The sequence below is a fragment of the Antechinus flavipes genome, chromosome 2, assembly GCF_016432865.1.
Source record: "Antechinus flavipes isolate AdamAnt ecotype Samford, QLD, Australia chromosome 2, AdamAnt_v2, whole genome shotgun sequence".
Lineage (NCBI taxonomy): Eukaryota > Metazoa > Chordata > Mammalia > Dasyuromorphia > Dasyuridae > Antechinus > Antechinus flavipes.
Window position 1 is genome coordinate 608,900,202 of NC_067399.1, and position 22,355 is coordinate 608,922,556.

The 22,355-nt window shown below is 32.5% G+C and overlaps 1 protein-coding gene across 1 annotated transcript in view; it reads left to right on the plus strand.

The window, feature by feature from the left end:
• TNKS2 (tankyrase 2) overlaps nucleotides 1–22,355 on the plus strand; it is a 59,420-nt gene that overhangs the window by 27,337 nt on the left and 9,728 nt on the right. Inside the window, exons 9-22 of the mRNA XM_051981631.1 lie at nucleotides 1,120–1,241; nucleotides 2,273–2,364; nucleotides 2,442–2,520; nucleotides 4,048–4,219; nucleotides 5,658–5,737; nucleotides 7,656–7,801; nucleotides 8,206–8,371; nucleotides 10,996–11,215; nucleotides 11,898–12,007; nucleotides 12,537–12,725; nucleotides 14,762–15,014; nucleotides 18,435–18,517; nucleotides 20,531–20,651; nucleotides 21,908–22,005. Coding sequence (XP_051837591.1) covers nucleotides 1,120–1,241; nucleotides 2,273–2,364; nucleotides 2,442–2,520; nucleotides 4,048–4,219; nucleotides 5,658–5,737; nucleotides 7,656–7,801; nucleotides 8,206–8,371; nucleotides 10,996–11,215; nucleotides 11,898–12,007; nucleotides 12,537–12,725; nucleotides 14,762–15,014; nucleotides 18,435–18,517; nucleotides 20,531–20,651; nucleotides 21,908–22,005 — 1,931 coding nt within the window. The remainder of the gene's footprint in view (nucleotides 1–1,119; nucleotides 1,242–2,272; nucleotides 2,365–2,441; nucleotides 2,521–4,047; nucleotides 4,220–5,657; nucleotides 5,738–7,655; nucleotides 7,802–8,205; nucleotides 8,372–10,995; nucleotides 11,216–11,897; nucleotides 12,008–12,536; nucleotides 12,726–14,761; nucleotides 15,015–18,434; nucleotides 18,518–20,530; nucleotides 20,652–21,907; nucleotides 22,006–22,355) is intronic.

Sequence of the window (22,355 nt, forward strand, 5' to 3'; positions counted from 1 at the left end):
TCACACTTGTAAGTTATTTTATTCTGAATATAAAATTGAAGTCAGAGGCTTTAGGTTTGAATCCTAACTCTGCTTCTTCATATCTTTGTGACTTTTGGCAAATTCACCTAAACTTTCACCTATAAAACAAGGGAATTGGACAACATTGCTAAAGTCCCTTCTAAGTCCAAATGATGGTTATTCTGTGAACTATTTTTATAATTTTGTTTAGCATTTCTATAATTATAAAAATAGTTCTGAAGTCTTTATTTGCCATTCCTCATCACTGAAGTTTAGTTCACCTTTAAGTGCAGTATAGGTTGATAAATCAAATGGTTTATACATTTGGAATGCTTACATATACCCTAAAGCTCTGGGAATAATAGAAGACAGTGATTTCAAAAGTCTCCATTTACTAATTTGAAATTTTACAATATTGAATTTGAATTATGATGAACCTTGAGAAAGTGCTACTTTTTTTTTTTAATCATCTGGTGGTTTCTGGGAGAAACTCACCTTGTCAAAGTCCCTGTTCTTTGCTTCCCATAGGAATTGACAAAACTGACAGGTATTAGTAGGTCATGCTCTTTTCACCTATCAGTGAATACTAAAAAGTTGAGTACTTCACCTGTTAGTGAAAGATCAAGACTTACGTACTCACTGTCAGTTCCTGTGGTAGCACAAAAACAGGAGCCTGGACAAGTTGATTGGTTCATGCAAAGTCACCTGTTGATTAAAAGGTACAAAAGTATTTTTTCATTTTTCTACATTTCTTGGTAAAGAGGCCAAATATTATTGATATATTCTCTTTCTTTAACCAAAAATGCTTTAGAGAATTTCATCAGGATTCTTTGAACGAACATGTTTTGAACTTATCCAAGCCTGGTAAAAGGAGAAAGCTTTTCATAGAGCTAGATTGGAACTAAACTGACTTCTGAAAAAAAAAAAAGTATTCATGTGATAGATAATTATTGATCTTCTCAGAACTTTGGATTTGGGGCATTTTTACAGCCATTTCTCAAGTGTTTGTTATAGCATAAAAAGTAATTTTAAGGAAAATAATAAATATCTACTTTCACTAAAAATAAAGAGAGAGAGAGTTTAATAGTTTTCTTTCAAACTCTTATGATTTTCTTGTAGATGAATTCAAAGGCCATTCATTGCTGCAGGCTGCAAGAGAAGCTGATGTTGCTCGAATCAAAAAACATCTCTCTCTGGAGATAGTGAATTTCAAGCATCCCCAAACTCATGAAACAGCATTGGTAATAATTCAGATATATGGTTTGTTTTGTTTTTAAGAACAGTGATTCAAAATACTGAACTAAGCATAATACAGTATAGCTTTCATTGGCTCTAACCCCAAACCTTTGAAGCTTTATACATTAAACATTGGTTATTTTGTCATTTATGTTTGATGTATTGTGATTTTATTAGAAATTTCCTCCTTGGCCATGTTTTATAAGCATTCTAAATCATTTGTCAAGTTCTTTTTGTTTTTTTTTTGTTTGTTTGTTTGTTTGGAGTTAGCTATTAACTTTACTAGAATCCCATGAAATGACTTTTTTCTAAGCTTTTAGATCAATGTGAGGACCATATATTTCAGGATACAGTGATGCCCACTGTATAAATTGACTTTAAATTTCTCATTCCAAAAACTTGGGGTTTTATAGCTTTATAACCTTTAACTGACAGAAAACTTATACTCACATAACCCCTCTCTTTCTTTCTGGCTTCAGACCCTAAAGGACAGGCTATTTCTAGCACCATCTAGGATGTGACTAGCCAGGCACCTGTTCTGAGATTCCCAGTGTGCATCCACTGTTAGAGCCAGGAATATAAGTTCTATAAAACTTAACCTCCTAGAAAAGCAGTTATGATGTCTAGCATATAGGTCATCCCAAACTTGGGAGAAATTTTTTTTTTGTTTATTATATTTTTATATCCAATATATCATAACAATCTGAAAAAGAATGTTGGTCATAGCCATAGCTATATGTGGTAGTAATCTCTGTCATGATAATTCTCCCCAGATATGAAGGAAATAGGAAAAACAGGCCAGAATATCAAGTAGCTAGAGTTAGCCTAGTGTAATTTTAAGGTTTTTTTTTTTTTTTTTTAATCCTTATTCATTTCTACCAAATAGAATGTTGAAAGTAAAATTTTGGGCAGTTTTAAATCAAATACTGAATACAGTGACAAATCAAAGAACTCCTTTAACATTGATTAAAAACAAGTTTAAATGATAATGTAGTTAATTTTTATCTTTGCTTATGTTCCAATTTTAATTATTTAGCACTGTGCTGCTGCATCTCCCTATCCCAAAAGAAAACAAGTCTGTGAACTATTACTAAGAAAAGGAGCAAACATCAATGAAAAAACAAAAGAGTAAGTCTATTTTCAGAAATAAATCAGATGGGGTTTTCTGGCAAGTGTATTCACTGACTTTTTTTTTTCCTTTAAAGATTCTTGACTCCTCTGCATGTGGCATCTGAAAAAGCTCATAATGATGTTGTTGAAGTAGTGGTGAAGCATGAAGCAAAGGTATCTATTTCAATCAAATTAATTTTAAGAAACATTTTTAAGGGACTTTCCAAATGCAAGGAGTCATACCCTTTGCTGAAAATACATGGAAACTATGAGTTCTTACCTTTAAGAAGCTTATATTTATACATGTACATGGATAAATTAACACAATATCATTTCAGGGGTGGAAGGAGAGTTCCAACATCAAGGACATCAAGCAAGGCCTCATAGAGGAGGGGGCAGCTGAGTTGAAGCCAGTCTTAAAAGAAGCCATTAAAAGGCTAGCTGTGGGATTTTGACTAGCCCCGCCTTTCCAATTCCAGTGGGAGGATTTTTTTTCACTATCCCACAGTGCTGCTTAAGATTATTCAGATAATATTATCCAAGCTATTTCCTACAGAGACAAAAAGGCAAAAATAGCTATTACAGTAGTCTAAGAAGGGAGGTTTGGAGGCCTAATTATATGAGAAGATATGAAGGTGGTTGTAGTCGGAATATTATCACTAAAAGATTAACTATCCGTTTCAGGGAAATTTTGTTTTGATAGACATGTGGTGTGCTAATAGTTTTGTTCTTGTCCTTTTAAGACCTAAAATAATTTTAATGTCCCATAACCTTTTAAAATAATAATAATAAATTGTTGTACTGTTTACAGATCATTACTTCACATTAGAAGGGATAACAGACCACCATCTAGAACTTAGCTCTGTTGACAAACGAGGTTGTATTGAAATCTTCCCCCCAAATCTGCCTGCTCTAATATTAAAATATTCCCAAAGAAATAAGTACTGTAGAAATGTCCCACAATTTTTTTATGAAAGTACTTACTAATGCCTAACTAATCTGTTTTTTCTGTAATTAACTAAATGAAGATAATATCTATTTCATCTTGTCCTATATTTTTGGTGATCACTTTTAAAGTAGTTGCCTGACTAAAATCTCAATATATTTGATTAAAATTTATTGAAGACAGAATGAAAGAATATCAAACTCAAATTTTCATTTGGGAATGATTATTATTATTGTATTTTATACTGTGTATTGTGTACTATGTTGTAGTCTCGTTTGAAGATCTTTGAAATATACTTGTGACCAGCAACCAATTGACCTTGTATTACATAAAGTAGTTGACTGATTTCTCAGAATATCCTAGTGACCTGAGCTCATTCATAGTCTTTAATTATTTGTTTCTTTTACATAATTATCTCCCCATTCTTCCACAAAATACAAATCATATAATTAATAGTGTTACCAACATAATTAAATAGAACAACCTGGGACAAGTCAATACAAAGTGTAAAGTGTTTTTGTTTTAAAAAAAAAATGCTAAGTAGAGAATTATTTCTATTTCTATAGTTCAGATTTGGGCATCGGTAAAATCTTGCTACAAATTGATTTTTTTTAATTTGTTGTTACTAAAGGTAATATAAGACTTCTTAATAAAGAAGCAGCTTAGAATTAATTTTGAATAAATAAATTAGCTTTTCTTTCTTGGTTTTTAATGTCATTCTACAATCTCAGTAAAATCTTTTTTGCTTTTTTAAGGTTAATGCTTTAGATAATCTTGGTCAGACTTCTCTCCATAGAGCTGCACACTGTGGTCATTTGCAGACATGCCGACTTCTCTTAAGCTATGGATGTGATCCTTCAATTGTATCTCTTCAAGGCTTCACAGCTTTACAGATGGGAAATGAAAATGTGCAACAACTTCTTCAGGGTATGAAATAAAAGTATATCATATGACCTTTAAAAAGAAAGTATATCTAGTTTTTTAAATGAGTCCATGTTGTCTTAGTTGTTAAATGTAGTAGTAGACAAAGAAGACAATTCCTGAGTTTGTTTTCTATTATCTAACTAGATCAGTATATTTAATGGCCATATCTTCTTAGGTGCTAAGTTGGTTGCTTAGGTGAATAATCAGTTTTTAATTCTTAAAGCTTATTAGGATTGAGTGGAGCTGCAATTTTGATAAATATTGTCTTAATCTAAACAATGGCAGGTCTTTCTTTACTCTGTTTTGTATCTGTAGCATATAACAATAATTCATAGCATATATGAAAGAGTATAGCACCCAGCACAATGCCTTGCCATTTACTAAACTGTATGTAAATATTTGACTAACAAATAGATTTGTATTAACTTATTTAAATAATAAGATCAGGTATCTACCTAAAATATATGACAGAAAAGTAGTCAAGGCAAGATTACTTCTCATTGCCATGAATTTCAAAAGGATTTCCTAAGGGTATTTAAGATAAAGTATTGCTTTCCACATGTTTAGGCTTCACTTACAAGAAACAAATAATAGTTGTTTTGGTTTAGTTCCCATGGGATGCAGTTTAGAGTGAGTCTCTTATCCTTTTAGAAACACATTGTACTACTCCTGAGTCGTTGTTACTGGTAGGGAGCTTTGCCAGGATCTTAGTTACACCACCCCCCGTTGTTTATTTGAAACAACTTAAAAGAGGGTATTCTTTTCAGTCACATCATGCTCTGGTATACCATGGGCCAATTGGTATATATATATGGTATATACCTTAAAAATGTAGTTATCTGGATTCCAGATCTTTTCATCATCAGTATGAAAAGAACAAGTGGTCTGTCCTTCATCTAATTACCCTTGCATAATATCTAAATAAATGTGGGGAGGTTGCATAATACATAATTGTGGCTTAACTGATTGTTATGAGACTGACCCATTTGATTTAACTATATATCATATATGAAACTTACTCAAATGCCAGAGTTTCAGGAAAGTAACACAATATTGTTCATAGAGAAAAAGGAAAGAAGTCATACTTGATAATACTAGTCCCACTTTTTAATGAAATTTCAAATTATTAGTAATGATAATTTATATTATCCTAGCCAGGTTATAAAATAGGCCTCCATTTACCATATAATCTGATTATTTGACGTCCAAATTACACACAATCACTTTTTTATCACATAATCATATAATACTTAGGTATGTAGGGAATTTAAATTAATACTGTTGAAGTTGTCATTTAGCATAGTCCTTTTTAAACCTTACCTGCTGGAAGAAAGGCCAAAAAAAAAAAAGAAAGAAAGAAAGAAAAAAGGACGTAAGTAGAGACAATGATCAATAATACTTACGTTCCATATAGAAATTAAGTATTTTTTCTTTTTTTTAGAGGGACTCCCATTGAGTAATTCAGATGCAGATAGACAGTTGCTGGAAGCTGCAAAGGCTGGAGATGTAGAAACTGTCAAAGTAAGATATAAACTTGTTCTTTTTAAAACTAGTTTTTAACATTTGAATATCTGTATTTTCCTCCCAGAGAATATGATTTGTCATATTAGTTCAAAAAAGAAAACTAATTTCTTATATCTCTCTCTCTTTAAGTCTCCTATTCCTTACTATCATATGGCTGTTCTCATTTCTCCTACAAATAAAGATTTTTGAGTAACATAAGAAAAAAATTTAAGTTCAGGCTGGTTTATAAAAATAAATGCCAGTATACTTAAACAGATTCTTAAAGTTTTAATAAATAATTCCCCCCAACAAAGTCCAACTAGATCCCATATTTTCTATTCCTTCTTACTTTGACTATCACTATTAATTAATGTATAACAAACGGGAGGTTTTTAACTAAATTATTGATTTATCTAAAGAGGTATTTGGGGATTCACCAGCATGGTTTGAGTATATTGAGTCAGTCTTCTGGAGAATTTTTATAGAATCTATTGGAAAAGATCTTTGATTCTCTAAACCAGCCTGAACTTAAATAGGTATCCTGTCTACAACATCCTTAACTGTGATTATTTTCATTTGGAAATACTTTCATTAATGGGAAATCCACTTACTCCCAAGGTACCTACTTTGGGAACAGCTTTTTTTTTTTTTTTTTATTGAGAAGGTTTTTGGGTTTTTTTCCTCCATATATTAAGCCTAAATCTTTCTCTCCTACAAATCCCATTAGAATATAAAGTCAACTATCATAGTTCCTCAGATTTTTCTCTTCAGAGTAAATTTGCCCCAGTTCTTTCATTTGGTCTTCATGTGAAGTGGTCTTCAGCTTCCCTGAACTAGTTCCTCTTTGTTCATACTTTAGAGTATCAATGAGAGGTCTCATTTAATTTTATGATCCCTCCCATGTGTTCCAGTTCTAGCCTGTGCACATCTTCCACATATGCTACAGGATTCTATTCCATGTTCTCACACCAACTTCCCCATAGAGCGGCTATTCAGTTTTCCAGAGGAGTTTGTTTAGGTCTTAAAACGATTATCCAGCTTCTAGACATCTCCTAATACAACCAGCCCAGTTTTTGTTGTTGTTTTTGTTGATAATGCATTTCCTGCATGTTATCTTTTATACAGGGTCTAACCTAGAGGATTTGAGGAGCACTTTTACAAATTACCAAATGCAGTTGAGCCTGTCATACTCCTTTTTAATTCTGGGCCCATTCTGTTGTTCATATGGAATACTAATTCAGTAATCATTTAATGTGTTTACTATGTTCTGGACACTGAGGATATAACTACAAGTAATCCCTATTCACAAAAATTTTATTTTTAAATAAGAGGAACAATATAAAAAATAGAAACAATAACAAATAAATCTATAGAGTGTTGTATATATTGTTAGGGTTAAAGATTGGATCTTTGATTTAATTGGTATAGAAAGCATCTACTTAGAAGAGGTGGGGGACAGCTTCCTCTCCTTATATAAGGGAGCACTTTCTCTTCAGCTGAGTCATATTTGGAATTACCTGAAGACATAGCAATGTTAAATAATCTGCCCAAAACCTTACAGTCTGTTTCTGGGACAGGACTTGAACTGAGGTTTTCTGACTCCAAGGTCAATTCTCTATCCACTACACTGGCATGCCACATATTTAAAACACCTTTAAAAAAAAATAAAATGTAAAAATTTTTGAACTATGGGAAATGTCATATATCTCCATTAGATTGCTTACATAAAATAGTACTTATGTAAGGTATGAGCTTTAATAAGGATTTTGATAAAAGTTCTTCTGGTGTTGAAGGGGAAATAATGACAAAAATAAGAACATGGCAGAGTCATCAGAAACTTAGTTGAATGTTTAGCAAATCAGTAAAGCAGCAAGGAAAATCACTGCTTATTTTCCTTAGAAAATATGCTAACTAACATCCTTGGTACATCCTACAGAAATTGTGCACTGCCCAAAGTGTGAACTGCCGAGACATTGAAGGGCGGCAGTCTACACCACTTCATTTTGCAGCAGGATATAACAGAGTATCTGTGGTCGAATACCTGCTACAGCATGGAGCTGATGTGCATGCTAAAGATAAAGGGTAAAGAGCATTTAGCATGACTTGATTTTCCTTTTTGTCCCCTCAATTTAGTAGAAATTGTTTCATGTCTGGCTTTTTTATCTTCTAAGAATTGTGTCTCTTGGTATTGATAAACAATTCACATTTCAATTGGACTGCTTCCAGTTTTATAAAGGTTCATTTGCAGAGTGTTTATAGTGTTTTGGAAAAGTAAAAGAGGGCAATATAGCTAACGTTGCTTTATTTCAGATTTGAGTTAAGGATAAACATCTGATCATCTGTTTTAATACTTATCATTGAATTAAGATTGCTGTGATATTTAGTGCTATACATAACTTAGTCAGTAATTTTCTAAACATATTACTTGGGATAAAACCTTAAAAACCTACCATTTGTTATCCTAATTGTTGACATTTTTTCCCCAGTGGCCTTGTGCCTTTGCACAATGCGTGTTCTTATGGACATTATGAAGTTGCAGAATTACTTGTTAAACATGGAGCAGTGGTTAATGTAGCTGATTTGTGGAAATTCACACCTTTACATGAAGCTGCAGCAAAAGGAAAATATGAGATTTGTAAACTTCTTCTACAGGTATAGTCAAGTATTTAAATCGTATATAATGCTTGTAACTTATGGACTGTGTTTAATGATATATTATGACTTTGGACAAGACACTTCACTACTCTGGGCCCTTTTTTTCCTCATCTGTCAAGCGAAAAGGATTAGAGTTCACAGAGTTCCTGTGGCAAGGTGATTAGAAAGCTGACTTTAGAAGCAAGGAGACTTTAAGTTCAAACTTGACCTCATACTTAGTAGTGACTCTGGGCAAATTACTTAACCATTGAATGTCTCAGTGCAAAATGGAGATAATATTAGCACCTATTTCCCAGGATTGTTGTGAGGATTAAATGAGATAATATTTGTAATAGTGTTTAGCACAGATTATTAAGTATAATAGACTTGGTTCTTCTTAGCAGTTTAGTTCAAAGCAATTCTAATAAACTATGAAAAGAAAATGTCATCCACATCCAGACAGAGAATTATGGAATCTGAATGTGAATCAATGAATACTATTTTCATCTCCCCCCCCCCCCACTTCCTTTTTTTTTTTTCTTGGAGTTTTCCCTTCCAACATGACTCATATGGAAATATGTAAAAAATTACTGAACATTTATAATCTAAAAAAAAAAAAAAAAAGTGGGGAGAGAAGTGTTTAACACAGAGCCTGCCACATAGTAGGCACTATATAAATGCTTTTTTCCCTTCCCCCTTTTCTTCATGATTCTATTAATGGTGATATTTCCAATAGCAGTGATAAACTTAAACTGCCTAAGAATAGCCATCTTCTTTATCTAATTCTGTCTAGGGAGGCATACTATTTCAAATATTCCATATTACATTCAAATGCATCTACTATCCCTTACTTAATTTCTCAGGCTCAATTTAATTTTCTATAAAATGGGAATTATACTTTAACCTTTTCACACAGTTTTTATGGGAGAAAAGCTTTACGAGCCTTGAAATAATATAGAATTATGAGTTACTAGTATCAGCCCCATCACCACCAAAGGTCCCAATTTCCTAGTCTTTCAAAGCAAATTGTATAATCAATTAGTGAAATCACTTGACTTTTTTTTTTTTAAACAAATGTTCATAGTCAAAATGTAGGGAATCATTGGACTAAATTATCTCTAATGCCTCTAAATCCTAAATTTCTATAAGGAATTTTTCTTTTTCTTTGTCTTTTTTTTTTTTTTTTTTTTTTGAGAGGCAATTGGGGTTAAGTGACTTGCCCAAGGTCACATAGCTAGTAAGTGTAAAGTGTTTGAAGTCAGATTTGAACTCAGTTCTTCCTGACTCCAGGGCTAGAGTTCTATCCACTTTGCCATCCATATACTGCCCCCTTCTTTAAGAAAGTTTTACTTCCTTTGAATCATTAATTATGAAATCATGCAATATAGAGTCATCCATTGAAGTACTCATAAGATTCAGAGTCAAAATGGAGCATTAAAGAGAAGTCTTTTCATCTTATAAATGAAGAAAGTGAAGACCAGAGTAGCAGTAAGGAAAACTTCTAGTCAAGTGTATTTTCCTCTTTATTTTCTGGAGTGAATTCTCTGGTTATCATTTTTAAGAAGCTAATGTCATCCTAAATCAGTCTATCCATATTTCTCCCTCAACCTCAGACTAATGAGTCACTTTTTCTAACTTAATTAATTTCTAATTTAATGTTATTTATACATACGTAGTTAGTGGCTCAATATAGTTATTTAAATTTTCTTCTTGAGGATTTTAGCTTTGGAATTGTCTACAAGTACTTTTTGAGGGACAAGGAAATTGGGATTAAAGGACTTGTCCACTGTCATACAACTAGTAATTGTTAAGTATCTGAAGCTGAATTTGAACTTAGGTCTTCCTGATTTTAGGGCAGGTGCTCTATCCACTGGTACTATCTAACTGCCCCTAGAAATACCTTTAACTTATTTATATATTTAGTTACTTCATAGATCTGCAGTGTTCTTAGTGTGAAGCATACCTTCTCTTGATTTAGGTCTCAATTGCTCTATCAGTGGCATTAAACTTGCATCCAAAATATAGCATCCAACACCCAAAGAAAGAACACTGGGAAATGAATATAAACTGCTTGCATTTTTGTTTTTCTTCCCGGGTTATTTATACCTTCTGAATTAAGTTCTCCCTGTGCAACAAGAAAACTGTTCGGTTCTTCACACATATATTGTATCTAGGATATACTGTAACCTATTCAACATGTAAAGGACTGCTTGCCATCTGGGGGAGGGGGTGGAGGGAGGGAGGGGAAAAATCAGAACAGAACAGAAGCAAGGGATAATGCTGTAAAAAGTTACCCTGGCATGCATTCTATCAATAAAAAGTTATTTAAAAAAAAAAAAATATATATATATATATATATATGTAGCATCAAGTTTATACCTAATTCCTAATGAACAGTGAATGGTTGGTTGCAGGGTATATTTACAAATATTAATCATTGTCTTCAAAAACAATCTGCAGATTTGATTTGGTTTCTTATTCTTAATTTTCCACGTAAATTAAACAATTAAGATAAAAGGAACCTTAAAAGTAAATATTCAGAGGACAAGCAAGATGCTTTTTTTTTTGGGGGGGGGCATAATTTCATTGATTTTTCTGACAAAATCACAGCTTTCATACCTTTCTGATTTTCATATACTTAGCATGGAGCAGATCCTACAAAGAAAAACCGAGATGGAAATACTCCCTTGGACCTTGTTAAAGATGGAGATACAGATATTCAAGATCTGCTTAGGGGAGACGCAGCTTTGCTAGATGCAGCCAAAAAGGGCTGTTTAGCCAGAGTAAAGAAGTTATCATCACCTGATAATGTAAATTGTCGGGATACTCAGGGCCGACATTCAACTCCATTACATTTAGCAGGTAAGTGAATGAGATTTCTCAGATTCATTATGGTGACAGATAGGGATCTTTGGGGATAAATTAGAAAGTAGAAACTATCAGTTCTTGTGAAAGTAGATAATTCATGTTTTTCTTCCCTATGTTCCTGCCAAGAGCAGGTGGAAGGAACCTAAGTCTCACAGAAGATATATTAATCCATTTAAAGCTTATATATTCCAAATCTCTCTTTTTTTAATTGCATATCTTTACTGTATACTACATACATTATATATTTTCATTATAGCTTTGCCAGCAGAGTTGTGCAGTAGATTAAGGGTCATAGCCAGAATGATCATATGCAAATCCCTTAGCATCTTTGGATCTGTGCTCTCATCTCTAAAATGAGAGTGTTGGAGTCTATGACTTCTGAGGCCCTTTCCCTCTATAAATCTGTGGTAAAGAGGTCTGAAAGGTACAGCTAATGGAGCATTATAAAGAAGTTTGGGGAGTTTGTTTTGGTTTGGCTTTTATGCTCACTATGAAATAATGTTTTCTCTTTTCTCAAATATTTTTAGCTGTCAGCTATTTCTGACACCATACAGAATAGTATTTTCAGTATGAAATATCTTTACACATAAATTTTCATTAGGTATCCATTTTATAAATTGAATTATAAGTACATTTGACATTTTATGTAACTTTCCACCCTTTTTTTCTATCTTAGCTGGTTACAACAATTTAGAAGTTGCAGAATATCTGTTACAACATGGAGCTGATGTCAATGCCCAGGACAAAGGTGGTCTAATTCCATTACATAATGCAGCATCATATGGGGTAAGCTGTTCTTTTGACACCTAAAAAAATCTGTGGGAACAACCTGCTGGTAAACTTTTTTTCCCAGATCTACCTTGGCATCATCCTTTTTTTTTTTTTAAAAAAAAAAAAAAAAAAAACCTTGTTGCAGTAGCCCAGAGAATCTTTAGAGATCACGAAGACCTGGCTATAATAGAATACTGATCTGTACAACTCTTGAGTTCTTAAATTGAAATTATAATGACCTCCTTCAGTAGAATAATATGAATACTTAGGTGCAACTGATATCTCTAATATTCCATAGCTTTCCTTGCATAAAATTAGAAAATGATAAAGCAGTATAATTCTTCTAGCTGATTTCCTCAGGTTACCAATATTTTTGATAATCATGTTAACTGACATTAAATGCTTAATTATAGTGTTAATAAAGAATATATCCCTTTTAAAAGTTTTAAGAAATAAAGAAGCTACCACTGTAACTTCTTCCTTTAAAAATTAGTGTTATGGAAGAAACTGATATCTCAAATATCACATATATTTCCATTCACAGCATGTTGATGTAGCAGCATTACTTATCAAATATAATGCTTGTGTAAATGCCACGGATAAATGGGCTTTCACTCCTCTGCATGAAGCAGCCCAGAAAGGAAGAACCCAACTTTGTGCCTTGTTGTTGGCGCATGGAGCTGACCCTACACTGAAAAACCAGGAAGGACAAACCCCATTGGACTTAGTTACTGTAAGTCATGGATTCTTTTATTCCTGACTTCAGCTGGATTTCTAAGAACACCTTATGTTTACAGAATGCTTTGAGGGTTAGAAAACATTTCTCTGCAGCAAACCTGAGGGAGCTAATACAGTCATAGTATATCTTTTGAAACTGAGCCTTAGAGATACTAAATGACTTTCACACACTTAGTGAATATTATAACAAGGGCTTTAAGAAAGATCTTACTCCTAACTCAGGATTCTGCCTTAAAATGACAAGGGCTAAATCTCTAGAGGATCAGTTCAGTGTTAAGTTTTTATTTTTTTGATGTTAAAAAATAATTGATTAAAAGTTAATATGTATGACTGAAACATATTATTTTTCACTTGTTTAAAAATTTGCATCTTTTTATACAAAATGACAAATATGGAAAAAAATGTATGATTGTACATGTACAATCAGTATCAGATTACTGATAGTATCAGATTACTGATACAGAGAATGAAAGAGAGAGGATAGCATTTGGAATTCATTCATTTTTTAAAATTTTATTAAAAACTTTTTATATGTCATTGGGAAAAAGGTTTTAAAAAATTAATGATTGGGGGAGGGAAACCTAATAGGTATATTCAGTCAAGTAGATTTTTACATAATAAGTACTCTGTGCCAGGGATATGCCAGATTCTTTTTTAAGCTACAATATAAGTGTGATCCCTACTCTCAAGGAGCTCACAGTTTACTAAAGATTTGGAAAAACAAGACAAAATACACATAAAATGAATATCACTCATTTCTCTTCCAAATTCTTGGCTATAAGTTTTCCAGGTGAATTTTCTTTCTATCTTTTCTTTCCTTTCCCATCCTTTCACTGCCACCACAATTGTCAGGAATTTCCTGTTCCTTTTCCTGGTCTCCTTCTTTCCTAGTAATTCAGCTTCTGTCTTCTATTTCAAAAAAAGCTCTCACCAAAATTCATGTTATTTGCCCTTCTTCCCACCTCCCAATACTCTGATGAAATCCCTTCCCCATTTAGGGCAAGGATTAAGAAAATCTAACTGGTACTTAGCATCCATTTTCCTCTTAAAATAATGAAAACTGTATGTAGTAATTTTAATGTTTAGCTAATTTAGGGATTCAGTAAATTTGTGTGGATCACTGAAGATCTATGAATGCTTCTGTAGAAAATGAGTTCTACATAAGTGATTGCAAGGGATAATGTCGTGTAAAAATTATCCTGGCATGGATTCTGTCAATACAAAGTTATTATTAAATAAAATTAAATTAAAAAAAAAAAAGAAAAAAAAGAAAATGAGTTCTAAATTCCAAATAAGCTACTTTCAAATGCTATTTGGAAGTTTTTATAAGTCAGTATGTTTTTTTTTTTTTTTTAAGTCAGAAATTACTGCCTGATAAATTGTATGGCATAGGAACTCAGAAGAGAAAAATGAATAGCAGTGGCAACATAATCAGTAATAAATAGATTGTAAATCTCTTTATCTGACAAGACATAATGATTAGCAACTTAATGTTTTAATTGAATTTTGGAAAAGGAAATAAGAATTTTTTTAAATTTTAAATTATTATATTTCTGTATTAGAGGACATTTGGCCAATCAGATAAACTTTCTCTATAAATGAATGTTCTTTACCAAAAAATTTCATTGCTTCTGGGAACAAATATAATATTGAACATTTTCCTGAAAATGTTATATTCATTATTCATTTTGTTAAAACTAAGTATAGGTTGAGGTTTCATTGGTGTGATACCAATACAATTAAATCTCTCAGCCTCCTCTTGATCTTTTTTTGTGCCATTCTTCATACACTTCAGTAATACTAGAATTGAAGATTTTATTCATGGTCAACTACTTTAGACAAATTTATCTTGATTTTTCCAGAGCATATTTTGTTTTCCTTGAATGTTGATTTGTTTGCCTTCATTTTTAAGAATGTTATGAGCTAATTTTTAAAAAAATGTTTATTTCTGGTGTATTTTAGTGACTTCATATTTCAAAAGGAAATGATGATTGTCCATTGTGGCTATAATTTTTCTGTTTTGACCCTTAGGCAGATGATGTCAGTGCTCTTTTGACAGCAGCCATGCCACCTTCTGCCTTGCCATGTTGTTATAAACCACAGGTTATAAATGGGCTAAGAAGCACAGGAACTACATCAGATGCTCTGTCGTCAGTTCCCTCCAGCCCATCCACTCTCTCCGCTGCCAGCAGTCTTGACAATTTATCTGGTAGTTTCTCTGAACTGTCTTCAGTTGTTAATTCAAGTGGAACAGAGGGTGCGTCAGGTCTGGAAAAAAAGGAAGGTGAGAGAATTTTCCAGCGAAAATTAGTGTTTCACATTATTATTTTGCATGAGTGCTAGGAAAAAATGTCAAACTAGAAGTGCAGAAATTAATACCTAATTGAACTATCAGAACATTGCTTTTTTTTAGTTAAGATGAATATAATTACTAGTGATTATCTTATTACATATCCTTTTTCCAAGTAAGAATCAATGAGCTAGACACCACCATTTCAGTAATGTTTTCCAAGTGTATTGTTTTGAAAGTTAATAATCTTGTTAAGAAATAGTTTTGCCAATTAGTTAGATTGCCATCTTCCATACACTGTTACAAAAGTATAAAAGCTTTCTCATTTTTTTTCCTTTTTGATCTGATTTTCTTGTTCAGCATGATAATTGTGGAAACGTGTATAGAAGAATTACACATATTTAACATGTATGTTATATATGTCTTCTAGGGGAGGGGGGGTAAGGGGAAAGGAGAGAAAAATTTGGAATACAAGCTTTTACAAGGGTGAATGTTGAAATAATTCATGCATATGTTTTGAAAATTGAAAACTTTAAGGGGAAAAAAAGAATAAATATAAAAGCTTTTCATTATTGTTGTCTCCACTGAAAAAAGAGTATTAATTTTTCTACTTTTGGCTCCAGTTCTAAATATAGTCTTTAGTCTATATATAGTCTTTATAGTCTATAATTTTATTTAACCTTTTTTTGAATATTTTTAGACATATTTGAAAATATGAGCTACTTAAAGTAATTCAGTATAGAAGCTAGAATAAATTCCGGATTGTACAATCTCCTGAACCACCACCATCACCAAGATAATTTTGACTTTAAGAAAAACCAAGCTTGTGAACCAAAAATGTCTGGACGCCCTATCTCTCCCAATTTAGAAGACAGATACTTTTTACTCCATTCATTCTCTACCCCTATTATACTTAGAGCATCTATGATTAATCATAATAATAGCTAGCAATTGTATAGTATTTTAAGATTTGAAAAGCATTTAGTATATAATTCAAATTATCCCCAAATTGATCCTGTAAGTTCTATTATCCCCACTTTACAGGGGAGGAAACTGAGGACTAAGAGAAATTAAGTAATTTATCCAAGATTACACATTCTCTTAAATATCTGAGTTAGAATTTGAATTTATTTTTCCTGACACCAAATCTACCACTCTCTAGATGAGCAAGGATAGTGTATTCTACCTATATTAGCACACCCCAATCTAGATGTAAATGAAAGGGTTATGGGGACAACTGTTAAAAATCCACTATAATTGTAAGCTTCCACAAGTCACTTGGAAATTGTTAACTAGTTAAATCGTGTCATTGAAAGCTTGGTGTGATATTTTTAGTTCAGAATTTTCAAAAATGTGTAATAATATTCAAAAGAATAGTTTGTACATGATGTGACTAGATGAAACTTAAGAATACATTTAGAATTTAGTGCAGAAAACATAAACAAAGCAAAAGTGCTCTTTTTATAGCCTCTCTTTTTTTTCTGTTACCACAAAGCTTTCATTACAACTTATTTTTAAGTATATCTTAGCCTTTTTTGCCATTAAGAAGCAATGCACATCAGTATCATACACCTAAGACTACTAAGAATTTTTTTTTATCATTATTATATCTTTTTATTTACAAAACATGCATGGGTAATTTTTTCAACGGTGACCTTGCAAAACCTTCTGTTCCAAATTTTCCCCTCTTCCCCCACCCCCCCTCCTCTAGAAGTAATTCAATACATGTTTAAATATGTTAAATTATATGTTAAATCTAATATATGTATTTATACAATTATCTTGATGCACAAGAACAATCTGATCTAGAAAACAAAAATGCAAGCAAATAATTAACAGAAAGAATGAAAATGCTATGTTGGGAACCACACTCAGTTCCCATAGTCCTCTCTCTGTATGTAGATGGTTCTCTTCATAATTGAGTAATTGGAACTGGTTTGAATCAACTCATTGTTGAAGAGAGCCACCTCCATCAGAATTGATCATCCTATAGTCTTGTTGCCATGTATAATAATTTCCTGATTCTGCTCATTATTACTTAGCATCATTTTCATGTAAATCTCTCCAGGCGTCTCTAAAATCATCCTCCTGATCATTTCTTATACAATAATAATATTCCATAACATTCATATAGCATAACTTATTCAGCCATTCTCAAATCGATGGGCATCCACTCAGTTTCCAGTTTCTTGACACTATAAAAAGGGCTGCCACAAACTTCTTGCACATGTGGGTCCCTTTCCCTCCTTTAAGATCTCTTTGGGATATAAGCCCAATAGTAACATTGCTGGATCAAAGAATATGTATAGTTTGATAACTTTTTGAACATAGTTCCAAATGGCTCTCCAGAATGGTTGGATTTGTTCACAACTCCACCAACAATGCATCAGTGTCCCAGTTTTCTCACACACACCCCCCAACATTCGTCATTATCTTTTCCTGTCATCTTAGCCAATCTGAGAAGTGTGTAGTGGTATCTCAGAGTTGTCTTAATTTGCATCTTTCTGATCAGTAATAATTTGGAACACCTTTTCATATGACTAGAAATAGTTTCAATTTCATCTGAAAATTGTCTGTTCATATCCTTTGACCATTTATCAATTGGAGAATGGCTTGATTTCTTATAGATTTGAATCAGTTCTCTATATATTTTGGAAATGAGGTCTTTATCAGAACCTTTAAATGTAAAATGTTTTCCTAGTTTATTGCTTCCCTCCTAATCTTGTCTGCATTAGTTTTGTTTGTACAAAAACTTTGTAACTTGATATAATCAAAATTTTCTATTTTGTAATCAATAATCTCTAGTTTTTCTTTGGTCACAAATTCCTTCCTCCTTCACAGCCTAAGAGATAAACTATCCTATGTTCTTCTAATTTATTTATTATATCATTTTTTATGCCTAGATCATGAACTCATTGTGACCTTATCTTGGTATACAGTATTAAGTGTGGGTCAATGCCTAGTTTCTGCCATACTAGTTATCAGTTTTCCCAGCAGTTTTTGTCAAACAGTGACTTCTTATCCCAAAAGCTGGGGTCTTTGGGTTTGTCAAATGCTAGATTATTAAAGTTATTGAGTATTTTGTCCTGTGAACCTAACCTACTCCACTGATCAACTAGTCTATTTTTTAGCCAGTACCAAATGGTTTTGATGATTGCTGTTTTATAATATAGTTTTAGATCTGGTACAGCTAGGCAACTTTCATTTGATTTTTTTTTCATTAGTTCCCTTGAAATTTTTGACCTTGTGTTCTTCCAGATGAATTTTGTTATTTTTTCTAGGTTAGTAAGTATTTTTCTCAATGTTTAATGCTACATTGATCTTGTGAAATTAAATATTGTGAAATCAAAAATATGCAAATTGCAAAATTCTGCTTTACATAAGATTTAGTGTATTTTTTTTTTCCTTTTTCAGCTCCAGGAGTAGATTTTAGTATAAATCAATTTGTAAGAAATCTTGGACTTGAACATTTAATCGATGTATTTGAGAGAGAACAGGTAAGTAGTTAGTTATATATTACAGCTAGGTGTTGCATTTTTGTTCCTACTTTTTTTTTCCTGTAAGTTATTTTGTCACTTGAATCATTTTTGAGACAAAATATTTAATCTGCTTTGAGAAAGAAATAGCACATTTGTTCCTGATTTTTTTTTTGTTTTTTTCAATTTCATAGGCAATACTCACAGTTTCTACTTTCTTTGATTTGATTTTTAAGGTTTGCATCCATTCTGTTGGAGAATTAATTATTTCCTTAATGTTATTTTACATGTGTTAAAATTGAATATAACATCTCTTATGGAACGTTAATTTCATTTTAAAATATATTCTTGGATTTGCCATTTGTTCATTTTTGTTGTAACCAGTTAGCAAGTATTTATTGAGCATCTGCTATCTGCTCTGTGCTTAATTCTGCTGAATGCTGAGAAGGATATGAGAGAAGTACATAACAAAGTCCCTGCCTTAGGGAGATAGGACTATCACATTAACAAGTAGTAAAGAATAAGTATGTGAGTGTACAATTATATTACAGAAATTTAGAGAAGGAAAAGGTCACTTTAGTCTGTGGTACTCAGGGTAAACTCCTTGGAAGAGGCAAATCTTGAATTGAGTTTCACAGCCTGGATATTTGTTGAGGAAAGAAAAAGTATTTCTTATCAAAGGATCCTCAGAAGACAAGAGGTGAGAATTAGTGTGGAAAGGAGCGAGTTAGAGGAATGTTATTTCCTCAGTGAATTTGGAGCTGGAAGGAGCCCCTTATCTATTTGATAGATTAAATTCAGAGAGACGCTGTTACCTATTCAATGGAATAAACATAGAGCTGGATTTCAAATCAAAGTCCTCAAACCTAATGTTCATTCCACTGGCCCACATTGCCATATCACAAAAGCCAAGCAGAGGGATTTAGACAAGGATAAGTAAAGGGCAGTAAGAGAGGTACTTTTAGTAGGGGAAGTGATGTAGTAGCAGCATTGTGTTAAAATCATTTAAATATCTGAATTTAATAAGGGTGATATGAAAGAAACAGTAGACTGGGGACAAAACCACTTGGATCCCACCTGCAGTTCTCCTAAAAGAACAAGGGTACTTCCAGCTACTATGTGAAGTATTTCACAGATGTTTGTCAGGAACAAATCTAGAATAGAAACTGGGACCTAAAGCAGATCTATACCCTCCTCTTTCTGATTCCTTTCTCCCTTCTTCACCAAATTCTGCATCCTTCTGGCCCAAATCTTTACAGCCTTAAAGAAGTTTCAGAAAATAATGACTAAATGGGGTAAATAATACTTTTGGTGAGGGGAGTATTCTCTTTCTCCTGAAGCTGGATTTAAAGTCAGACAGCCTAAGTTCATATCTCAGTTCTTCCATTTCCTGTCTGAATTATCTCAACCATATCATGTCATTTTTCCAAGTTTTTATTAAATTATCTTTAAAATTGAGATGTTGGATTAAATGATTTATAAGGTCTCTTTGAATTCTAAAATTCTGGTCCCATGATCAGTGTTTGTTTTTGAAAATGACTCTTGACATTACTATGAAGAGACTAGAATAAGAAAGACCAAATGGGCTTTGGGTTTAAGGTCTGAAACTAAAGTTTGAGATGCTTTTAAGAATGGTGAAATGGAAAGGAAGTAGTCAAATTCAAAAACTATCAAATATAAACAGTAGAGTTGGAATTTCTAGCCTTCCAAGTTTTAGTCTTTGATAAACTAGTGTACTTAATTCTATTTACAATGGGTTGAAAACATATTTTTGTTTTGCCATTTGATTCTAATGTAAGTTCTTCTATTTAACTTAATTTTAGATTTTAGAAATTTTTTCCTCAGTTGTTTAATTAGTTTTAACTCTTTATAGTCAATACTATATATGAAAATTTGCATTTGTATTTCTGAGGTATTGAAAATATTTGAGAATAACTGTATAAGTATCTAAATATCCTTCATAATGATAATATACCATCAAATGTGTTTCCATTCTTAACTAAATGTCATGCTTTTTTTTTTTTTTTAAACAAGATCACATTGGATATCTTGGTTGAAATGGGGCATAAGGAGTTAAAAGAGATTGGGATCAATGCTTATGGGCATAGGCATAAAATCATTAAAGGAGTTGAAAGACTTATCTCCGGACAACAAGGTACCATTTATTTTTTAAAAATCATTCTCATCCTTTTGTTATGTAATTACAGACATTTCCCAGTTTCAAAAATATTTGTTTCAAAAATTTGTTCTCTGGAAAGGCAACATGTCATTATGTCAAAAGCCCAGTTCCTAGAAATTGAGGTCTGGGAATGTTTACCCTGAAGAAGACATACCTTAAGGGGGATCCTGATGGCTAAATCTTCAGAGATTCGAAAGGCCCCTCTGTAAAAAAGAGATCCCACTTATTCACTTGGTCGCAGAAGACTGTGAACAATGGGTAGAAGATACCGAAAGAGAGATTTAGGTTTAATATATGAATTAACTTTGTAAATAGAGTAGAGAGCTGGACAACAATTGGTCATAAGTACCATAGAGTAAATTCTTAGTTAACTTCGGTTTTGACTAGATAGTTGATACTCTCAACATCCTGTGAGGTAGTTACTATTATTTTATATATAAACAATTGTCTCTTTTTCTTCTAAACAATAACAATAAAGCAATGTTTTTCGGGCTCTGTAAGATTGACAAAACACTTTACATTACATTCTCATTTGATCCTCATAACAATCTTGTGAGGGAGACACCATTTTACAGATGAAGAAATAGTCTGTGAGAGATTGACTCACCCAGAGTCACTTGAGCGAGGCAGCATTAAACTCAGGTCTTCCTGCTTCCAAACCCAATATTTTTTCTTACTGTGCCACCTACCTGTCTTTAAGATCTTGAAATCTCCAGGATGTTGGTGATCTTAGACTCATCTGTTCCATTATTTTATTACTCTGATATCAAAAAGCTCTCTGCTCAAATAAAAATATCTCCTACTATAAGCATATTTCTTATTGTGCCATTCTTAGTGGACTTTATTGAACACCTTCAAAACAAATATCAAGACATCCATCAATCATTTCTGGACTTGTGTGATCTCTTCTTTACTAAAGAGATCTACTTTTGCAGCTCTTTAATATTTGTCTCTCAATTTCTTTTTTTAAGTGTAGTAAACAAAATTGATCATAATGTAAATTGTACAGTTGAAGCAGAATGTAAAAGGAAGTCATTTTTTTCTTAGTTTCACATGCCACGCTTTTACTATATCCCATGTTACTTCTGATTTTTTTTTAGCAACAGCAGTGAACTAATACTTAGTTTATAGCTACCAACAAAGATCAATTAAATTTGTTTTTATGTTGGTTCCATCATATAAGTTATTATTTTTGAAAAGTGTTTTAGAATAATTTTAAAATGTGTTTTTAGGTCTCAACCCATACTTGACTCTGAATACTTCTGGTAGTGGAACAATTCTCATAGATCTATCTCCTGAGGATAAAGAATTTCAGTCTGTGGAAGAAGAGGTACGATTTTACATACCTTGATTGCTTTAAGAGGATGGACACACCACATTCAAAGCTATCTTTCACTCTGTATGTGTGTGGTGTGTGTGTGTGTGTGTGTGTGTGTGTGTGTGTGTGTGTGTGTGTGCGTGTGTGTGTAATAAATATTATATGTACATGTAAATCAGCATTTCAGATAGTTATGATTCATTCCTTCATTTTATTAACATGGATTAGTGCTAGAGCGAAAATAAAATCAGTGTGGAATTCTGTTAAAGATTAGATTGTCTGGTAGAGGTGGTAAGATGAAAGAAGAGGGGAACTGCAAAACCTACTGTCCAAGAAAAGTTTATTCAGCAGCACTGCCTTCC